Raw genomic sequence first — 8,687 nt, 5'->3', positions numbered from 1 at the left:
ACCCCCTTCCATACGCACATATCTCCCTCCCCCCCCTCCCCCACCTTTATTGGTAAGATTTGGATTAAAAAGAGTTTTACAGTGCTCGCAACTGCATATGTCATAATACGTGCTGTCAACATGAGCCAGTTCTCGGACTTAAAAAACCCTATGGACACCAATATATATATACATCAAAGTTCTAGGTTTGGTGTGTACAATTTATTATTATACGCGCTGATAAAAGACGTGTTTGACTTGAAGAAAGGGGCATCAGTTTAAAATCGACAAATTTGATGTGTGTCTATTTTTGGCTGACATTCTCCATTCGCGGATTGCAAGAAGTACCTCATGGTCAGGTCAGTGCAGTGGACACAAGTATATTTGTATTCATGTTAGTTCACAGCACAGCCTGGCATTATGCTTCGCAAAGTAAGAATCTAGTTTTGTTTTTCTAACAGTTTTGCAGCATTTGCAACATAATAATATACGGCCATATAAGTGGCAAAGATTAGAAGTGTTAATTAAGAGAGTAACAAACACAGAAAAAAAAGGAGGAGAGATAATCAGGACGTTGGGTTTTTTTTTATAGGAAAGAAGGAGAAAAACCACACCAGAGCACCCACCAACCACCCACAAGTACGAGGAGAAATGGTACTCTTTCAAGTGACAGTGCAGCAATAGTTTGTCCACACCCACTTTTCAACAGCAAGAAATTATCCAAATCCACAATGTAACAGTACGATCGTCGGCGACTTTTTTTTTTTTTTTTTAAATTCGGAATTCTGAAAATTTTCAGAGAATCCCCATCCCAGATACCTGAACACAGTTGCCAGATGGGCCAGCAGGGTCAGCATGGCCACGGCCCTCATCATACCCGTGTCGCCAAGCAGACGTCGCAGGTGGTACCCTCTGTGCTCCCAAACACACACCTGTGAAGAACACGAAGAAACATGAGACAAACGTGTCATGATGCGACGGAATCATCAGGCTCTCGTCAATTTGTGCGAATGTGTACATAGTTATTGGCATCATCTGATCTTAGAGCTTCTTGTTCATTTTCCTGGCTTTAGGTGAGAAATATACCCATTTATCTCGAATACAAGTCGAGATATTTGCGAATGAAGGAGGTGTGGTCACCTGGTTTCAGAGATTCAATTAGTGAGAAAATGGCCACCAAAGATGTCCTTAGCTTGAGAGTCCGTTGAAACTGAAAATTTACATGTTTTGTGTCTTCAATCAACGTTTTTCAGTAAAATCCACACAAAAATGTGTTGTTTAAAGGGTTTGAAAGGTGTTGAGCCAAAAAACAAAAATTCCATAGAAATGAATAAATCTGCCGAAAAATGGCAGTTTCTTGACTATGATTATTTTGACGAGCGCTCAATTTCACTGCGCTGCCTCAGAAATGTTAAATCCAAGGGTTGTCCTACCTATTTAACTCGAAATAAATCCCATTAGTTTAAAATCTACAAATTTGATGTGTCTATATTCGGCTAACATCTCCATTTGTGGATTGCGAGAGTTATCTCCCCGTTTTGTCAGCAGGCCTCACATATCTAAAAAATACATTAATACAAAGGGGGAGGTGGGAAGAGATCATTTGGACAGGTGATTGTCTTGGACAGGTGATTGTCTTGGACAGGTGATTGTCTTGGACAGGACATTGTCTTGGACAGGTGATTGTCTAGGACAGGTGATTGTCTTGGACAGGTGATTGTCTTGGACGGGTGTCGTCTTTCAAACAGGTTCAACAGTATAAAAGCAGACTGACTCACACACGGCTTCACAAAGGGTCCACAGTACATGAGGATGGCCGGTCCCCAAAACCACGGGCTGGAGAAATCTACTGCCACGATGTCAGGCATCCTCAACTGCAGAAAAAACCCCCAAACATTTTTACATTTCACAGCACAAGATCTAATAATAATACTGCATTTACATAGCGCATACTCACACCCTTATCTCTTGATCATTTTTCAATTATGTGGCACAAAATCTAATAATTGCATTTACATAGCGCATATCCACACCTTTTTATCTCAAGATCATTAAAAAATTTTACAGCACAAAATCTAATAATAATACTGCACATACTCACACCCTTATCTCAAGATAATTTTTAAACTATACAGTACAAAATGAAATAATAATAATACTGCATTTACATAGCGCATACCCACACCCTTATCTCTTGATCATTTTTAAATTATGCGGCACAAAATCTAATAATTGCATTTACATAGCGCATACTCACACCCTTATCTCTTGATCATTTTTCAATTATGCGGCACAAAATCTAATAATTGCATTTACATAGCGCATATCCACACCTTTTTATCTCAAGATCATTAAAAAATTTTACAGCACAAAATCTAATAATAATACTGCACATACTCACACCCTTATCTCAAGATAATTTTTAAACTATACAGTACAAAATGAAATAATAATAATACTGCATTTACATAGCGCATACCCACACCCTTATCTCTTGATCATTTTTAAATTATGCGGCACAAAATCTAATAAATGCATTTACATAGCGCATATCCACACCTTTTTATCTCAAGATCATTAAAAAATTTTACAGCACAAAATCTAATAATAATACTGCACATACTCACACCCTTATCTTAAGATCATTTTTAAACTATACTTCTATACAGTACAAAATGAAATAATAATATTACTGCATTTACATAGCGCATACTCACACCCTTGTCTCAAGATCATTTTTACATTTTGCAGCACAAAATCTAATAATTGCATTTACATAGCGCATACCCACACCCTTATCTCAAGATCATAAAAAAATTTTACAGCACAAAATCTAATAATAATATTGCATTTACATAGCACATACCCACACTCTTATCGCTAGATCAGTTTTACATTACAGCACAAAATCTAATAATAATATTGCATTTACATAGCACATACCCACACTCTTATCTCTTGACCATTTTTACATTTTACAGCACAAAATCTAATAATAATATTGCATTTACATAGCACATACCCACACTCTTATCTCTTGACCCTTTTTACATTTTACAGCACAAAATCTAATAATAATATTGCATTTACATAGCACATTCCCACACTCTTATCTCTAGATCAAGCTTTAAGCGCTTTACTTTACTGCAACAACTATTATTACCCCAGCAGACACAAGAACACTCGGAAAAATTATACGCTTCCTAGAAAGCATACAGCGCACGCTGCAAATTACACGCTGCAAATTACATGCACTCAAACACTAACAAACTGGTATTATCTCTATATCAGCTGGTTAATCTATACATTTCGGACACTGTTATATTGAGAACACTAATCAACACGACAAAAGAGCCTCACTGCTACCCCACAGACACCCGTCATCTCAGTGCTGAAGGGAGCATTCATCCAAATCATTATTATAACCATAAGACAGTTACAATTTAGTAGAAGTTTTACGGCGCTCGTAACTGCATAAGGTCATATGAGCGCCGGAAGATTATAGCTGTTACAAGACAGTAACAAACATAAAAAAGAAGAAGGGGAGATAATGACGACAGATGTTTGACAGGAAAAAAGAAGCAAACCACACCAGAGCACCCGCCAACCACCCACAGAGAGTCACATGAAAGAAGGATTAAAATAACACCAACCATACTGAAATTGACAGGCCCATCGCTATCGCAACAGCCCATCACTAGAGCTACGACGATCACACACGCCGCTTCAGCCAGGAAATGACGGTGGCGGTGCTGAGACCCGCTGGTAACTTGCCGCCCACAAAAACGTCTTGGCAAGAAGAAGAGATACTCCCCAGCGAAAGTCCGAGGAAACCATGCTCTGGACCGGAACAATAACGATGTAACAGAACGGACGGAAACTGAAACACAAAGAACACAACACATGAACCACAACATACTGTATATCATCGCGGCGTGATGCAACTTTTTACCTAAAGAAAACTCAGGGCTCCACGGTTGCCCTGTCTGTGTGTCTTATCTATCTCTATGAGAGGCAAAGGCGAGAGCAGTGACCATATTCTTGAAGCAGTGGGTGAAATCACAGAGCAGTATTTGTGAGACTTTTCATTTTATTACACAGATGATACAACTGAGATATAATGAGTGATGATACGATCAGAAATCTTTTTAACGGACACAAATGAGTTTTGACGATTTCACCAATCTTTCCACAACGCTTTAATTTCTATAAACAAATGAAGTATCAGTACTATATATAATTCTTTTACTTTTTGGCTTCCTGAAAATAAAATGGGTATGAAAATGTGTCAAAGAGCCGGTGGAATCAGGCCCACGTCAATTTTAGGGCATGTCGAGTTTTTCATATCATTTTAAAGCTTTTGTTTGTTTTGCTTTTGATGAACCCCCCCCCCCTGTCTTAAAAAGAATTCAAGATTATATCTGCGACTTAAGGAGATGGGGGTCACCTGGTTTCTCAAGTAAAGTAAGTGAGAAAATGAATGGCATGAAAATGTACATTTTAAAAAATTCTTACATCAACATCTTTCGGTAAAATACACACAGAAATTATATGTTTTTAAATTAACACAAAAGCTGTTAAGCTGTTAAAAGATTTTTCTTTTTTTTAAATGCCTCGCGTTCTCAGGAAAATGCTTATTTCTTAGAGATCTCATCATTTTGATGAGCGCCAGATTTTATCATAAATGCCTAACAAATGTTGGTGCATCTTATCTAAGTGACTCTATGAGATTACAAAAATTTGGGCTCTCAAGTCTACCTCTCTGTGTTGTATCAGCACATAGATCTATATATGCATCTTACGCAATGATATATCAGTAACAACCTGAAAACTCAATGAAAGAAACGAAGCAGAACAATATTTTCCGAAACAAACAGTTTGTAATGAACAGTAAATCTCAATCTGAATGCGTTATTAAATGACTGCAGTCTGACTGTCGAAGGTGACCAACCACCATAGTCGAGTAGATAAGTTACTCTTCTTAAACAGGTGACCCTCTTGTCTTGCCTTTAAAACACTTTTCCTTTTGCATTCTTGAGGCAACCTACCCAGGAAGTTTGAATAATGCTGTTGTTGCTCAGTGGACCTTGTCATGGTAAGTCCACTGAGCAAACTATATATATACAAGGGTTAGGGTTAGGATAAGGGTATGGGTTAGGGTTATTATAATGGTTTGGGTTAAGGATAGGGGTTGGGTTAAGTTAGGGTACACCGCATAAAATATCCCCTCTTTTGTGTGTTGTTGGTCGGCCAGCCCTCTGCGGAACTCTTTCTGTGAATTATCGAAAGTCTCATTCATATTTAAATGAAATCACCAATTTTCCAGCTTTGACAGGTCATTATAACTAAAAAAGTACAACAACAGCATTATTTCAACGATTCAGTCTATTTTTTGAACAGCTCATAATATGCATGCATTTCAGGCACCACTTGTTACTCTCTTTTCATTACTTGCTCAGTGCCAGAGTAATTATCTACACAAAACCTCATGTTTTATTTAACGAACACTCAGATTCAAGGGGAGCTGATTTTGGGTCAGGCCCGGCGACCTCATTAAATCCGAGTTCCACTAACTTGAAAAGAATAACAGCAATACTGCAGGAAAATTCAGAAAAAATCATAAAATGTAACTGTTCTATCTATGCTATAGCCTATAGTTATAGACTAGATCTAGATCTAGATCCTAACCAATCAATAATATTTTTAACACTTGACAACAAAAAGTAAACTAACGACCAACAATGAATTACTGCAAACTGCCATTACACAAACCTTTTCCTTTTTTATCCTTGGCTAAACTAAACAGAAAGCACTTTTTCTGTTTTCAGAGCTCAGAATTCCCTGAAACCATGGAAAGAAACAAATCTGCATGAAACAACTTTCATTACTTTTCCTTCCACTTCGTTGGAGGAGACAGAGGAGAGGATCAGGGAAAAGTGGATTGTTTTTCTGTTGGCGGTCATTATTCGGACTTGAGTCCGTATAATATAACATTTTTTTCATATTCGGACTAGATCTAGATCTAGATCTAGATCTAGATCTAGATTAGATCTATATCATAGTATATCTAGATCTAGATCTAGATTAGTCCGAATAAAAAAATTTCATATTCGGACTTGAGTCTGAATAAGAAAAATTTTTATTCGGACACACGGGTCCGGAAAAAAGGAAGTGTCTTCGTTCTAGATCTATACTTCTATAGATCTAACGTTTAGATTTAGTGCTTCCAATTTTCCACCATTTTTTAGTTTCCCACACACCTTGTCTGCCGATCCGATGCCCGCTGCCTCATTGATACGCCCCCCCCCCCTCTCTCTCTCTTTCTTTCTCTCTCATGGCCCAAAGACAAAATTGCACGCTTTCAACACAAGAGCGCTGGAACGTTTGTTCACGGTGAATACTAAATCTACACTGGTGGGCCTATCAATCACGGTGGAAGGCACACCGGGTGAGAATAGAAAAGCCAACTCGCCTGCGCCTCACCCGCGGTGAAAATAGAGGCGGTCTTGCCTTAGAAAAGTGTCTCCAAGAGTTGAAATAAAAGTGAAAGGACAGCAAGGAGAAAAGTAGATCTAAAGTTTTGGTAGATCTAGAATCTAAGACTTTTACAACACTTGCAACATTCTTCCTACCGTCGTCTGCACTTTACTCTGCACTGGATTTTGTTTTGAGTTTTGATGAATTGAACAGTGTTCCCGTTCCAGTACCAGCAGTAGAGAAATCTATGTGAACTAGTGATGGGCCGATACCACAATTTAGGTATCGATGTCGATACCTAGTACTTTTTCAAGGTATGGACAATGATAATACATAACAAGATGGGCCACTTCTCTCTTTGAGCCAATTAAAAAAGTGTCCTCAAAATTTGGTGGCGCCCTCTTCACAAAAGCGCACTCTTTGCGAACAGAGTTACCCTACTTGAGTTTTAAAAAATCAAAGTGAAACTAGCAAGTTTTGGGATAAATTTAGGAAGAACGCTTTTTAAAAATGGTTACGCTGACAAAAAAGCTCTTCCGGAGGAAAGGGTGATGGTTTTCTTCGTTTAATTTGACTTTAGAATGAAAGGCGAGAGGTCATTAAAATATAAAAAAAACCTAAAACTACGCACTGAACGAACCCGAACTGCTGATGAACAGCAGTCGACCTGCGCAAGCAAGGAGGTGCTATTCCTATTCTTCTTCTGGAAAAACGAAAGAGAGCTTCAAAACAGACTGCAGCGCCATCTGAAGCAAAGAGCATACTTCCTGCGGACACTTTTTTGACTGAGTGGCCCATCTTGTTATGTACTATCATTGGTATGGATACCGATATCTCGATACCTAATGTGTCTTGGGTAGTAATACTAAGGTATCAAATTAGGTCAGGAGATTGAAGACTAGGATGTGTTATAGAAAAATAGCTGAAAAACTCCCTCTCTTTTTCTATTTGTGCAATGATATGGGACATAATCCATAATCCACCACAGTTGCTTGTCCATTATATTATCAGTTGTTTCCCTTGCATTGTAAACACTCCATACGCAGTTCTGACATTGTCTCGAGATTCAGGGCTTCTGGGAACATTGGGTCTGGGGTGTATATAAAGCTGTGTCTGTGCCTCTAGTTTTTTTTGTGTTTTTTTTTGGGGGGGGGGGGGGGTCATTTTGACTGGTGAAGTGAACCTTGCTACAGTTTGTCTGTCCCTTTCTCTGTCTCTGTCTCTGTCTCTGTCTCTGTTCTCTCTCTCTCTCTCTCTCTCTCTCTCTCTCTCTCTCTCTCTCTCTCTCTCTCTCTCTCTCTCTCTCTCTCTCTCTCTCTCTCTCTCTTTCTCTCTTTCAAGGAAGACTTGAAAACTGACCAACTTTAAGAGTTTTTCAAAAGATTTATTTCTTAACTACGGGCGCTCCATCATAAATTGGAAAAAGTAATGTTATAATTCATACAAAGTAACACTCAAACAAGTGTTTGGTATAGATCTTTCTTACCATAAGATCAGGGGTGTGACTGAAAGACAGCAGTAAGAAGGAGCCAGGGAGTAGCAATAGAAAAGATGTAGAAAGAGTCTGGAACTCAGAGAAGGGGGCAAAGGAGGTGAGGGGGTGAGGGCAGAAAGTGAATGCGAAAGTAGACGACAGAACACTGCTAGAGAGCAGGAAAAGAGGTGAAAAGAGACTATAATATAGAGAATAAAAATGTCTCTCGCTAGCTATCTGTATTCGAACCCGGGACCTGTTGAATGAGAGGCGAACACCTTAACCTCCAGACCACGAGAGTCCGTTCAATCTCCGAGTGCGGAGAATTTTCATAGAGTATCTCGGGTATATCTGCTGCTGGAGTGGTGTATCCTTCTCAGCCCGGGTTGACCCTGACAGGCAAGGTCCAAAGTCTTCCTCTTAAATTATCGAAATAGAGTCGATTGGGACGTCAAAAGACCCCATCATCATCATCATCATCATCATCATCATCATCATCATCATCATCATCATCAAGAGCCAGATCTGCGACAGATATGGGGGCACGCAGTTCTCCACTCGTCCCTTTGCTTGGATGAGCTAAAAAAAAAAATAGTTGCATTACCCTGATTTTTCGCCACCATCCATCTGTTTTGATCCATGAGTGTTCTACAGTATTTAAAAAAAATCCCTCCCCCCCCAAAAAAAAAAATCAAACAAACAAACAAACAAACAAAAAACCACCCAAAAATCCTAACCAAAAAACCACAGAACAAAA

General features: G+C 38.9%; 1 protein-coding gene across 1 annotated transcript in view; it reads right to left on the bottom strand.

The window, feature by feature from the left end:
- Nucleotides 1-7,133, bottom strand: part of LOC101862704 — a gene marked incomplete in the record, with an annotated part of 13,375 nt that extends 6,242 nt beyond the window's left edge. The window contains 4 exon segments of the mRNA XM_013090860.2: nt 799-911; nt 1,758-1,853; nt 3,633-3,859; nt 7,097-7,133. Of these exon segments, the coding sequence (XP_012946314.1) occupies nt 799-911; nt 1,758-1,853; nt 3,633-3,674 (251 nt within the window).
- Between the last annotated feature and the right edge of the window lie 1,554 nt (nt 7,134-8,687).

This window comes from Aplysia californica, unplaced genomic scaffold, assembly GCF_000002075.1.
Source record: "Aplysia californica isolate F4 #8 unplaced genomic scaffold, AplCal3.0 scaffold01590, whole genome shotgun sequence".
Taxonomy (NCBI): domain Eukaryota; kingdom Metazoa; phylum Mollusca; class Gastropoda; order Aplysiida; family Aplysiidae; genus Aplysia; species Aplysia californica.
Note: the sequence above shows the minus strand (reverse complement) of the source record. Positions and strands in the feature narration are given on the sequence as shown.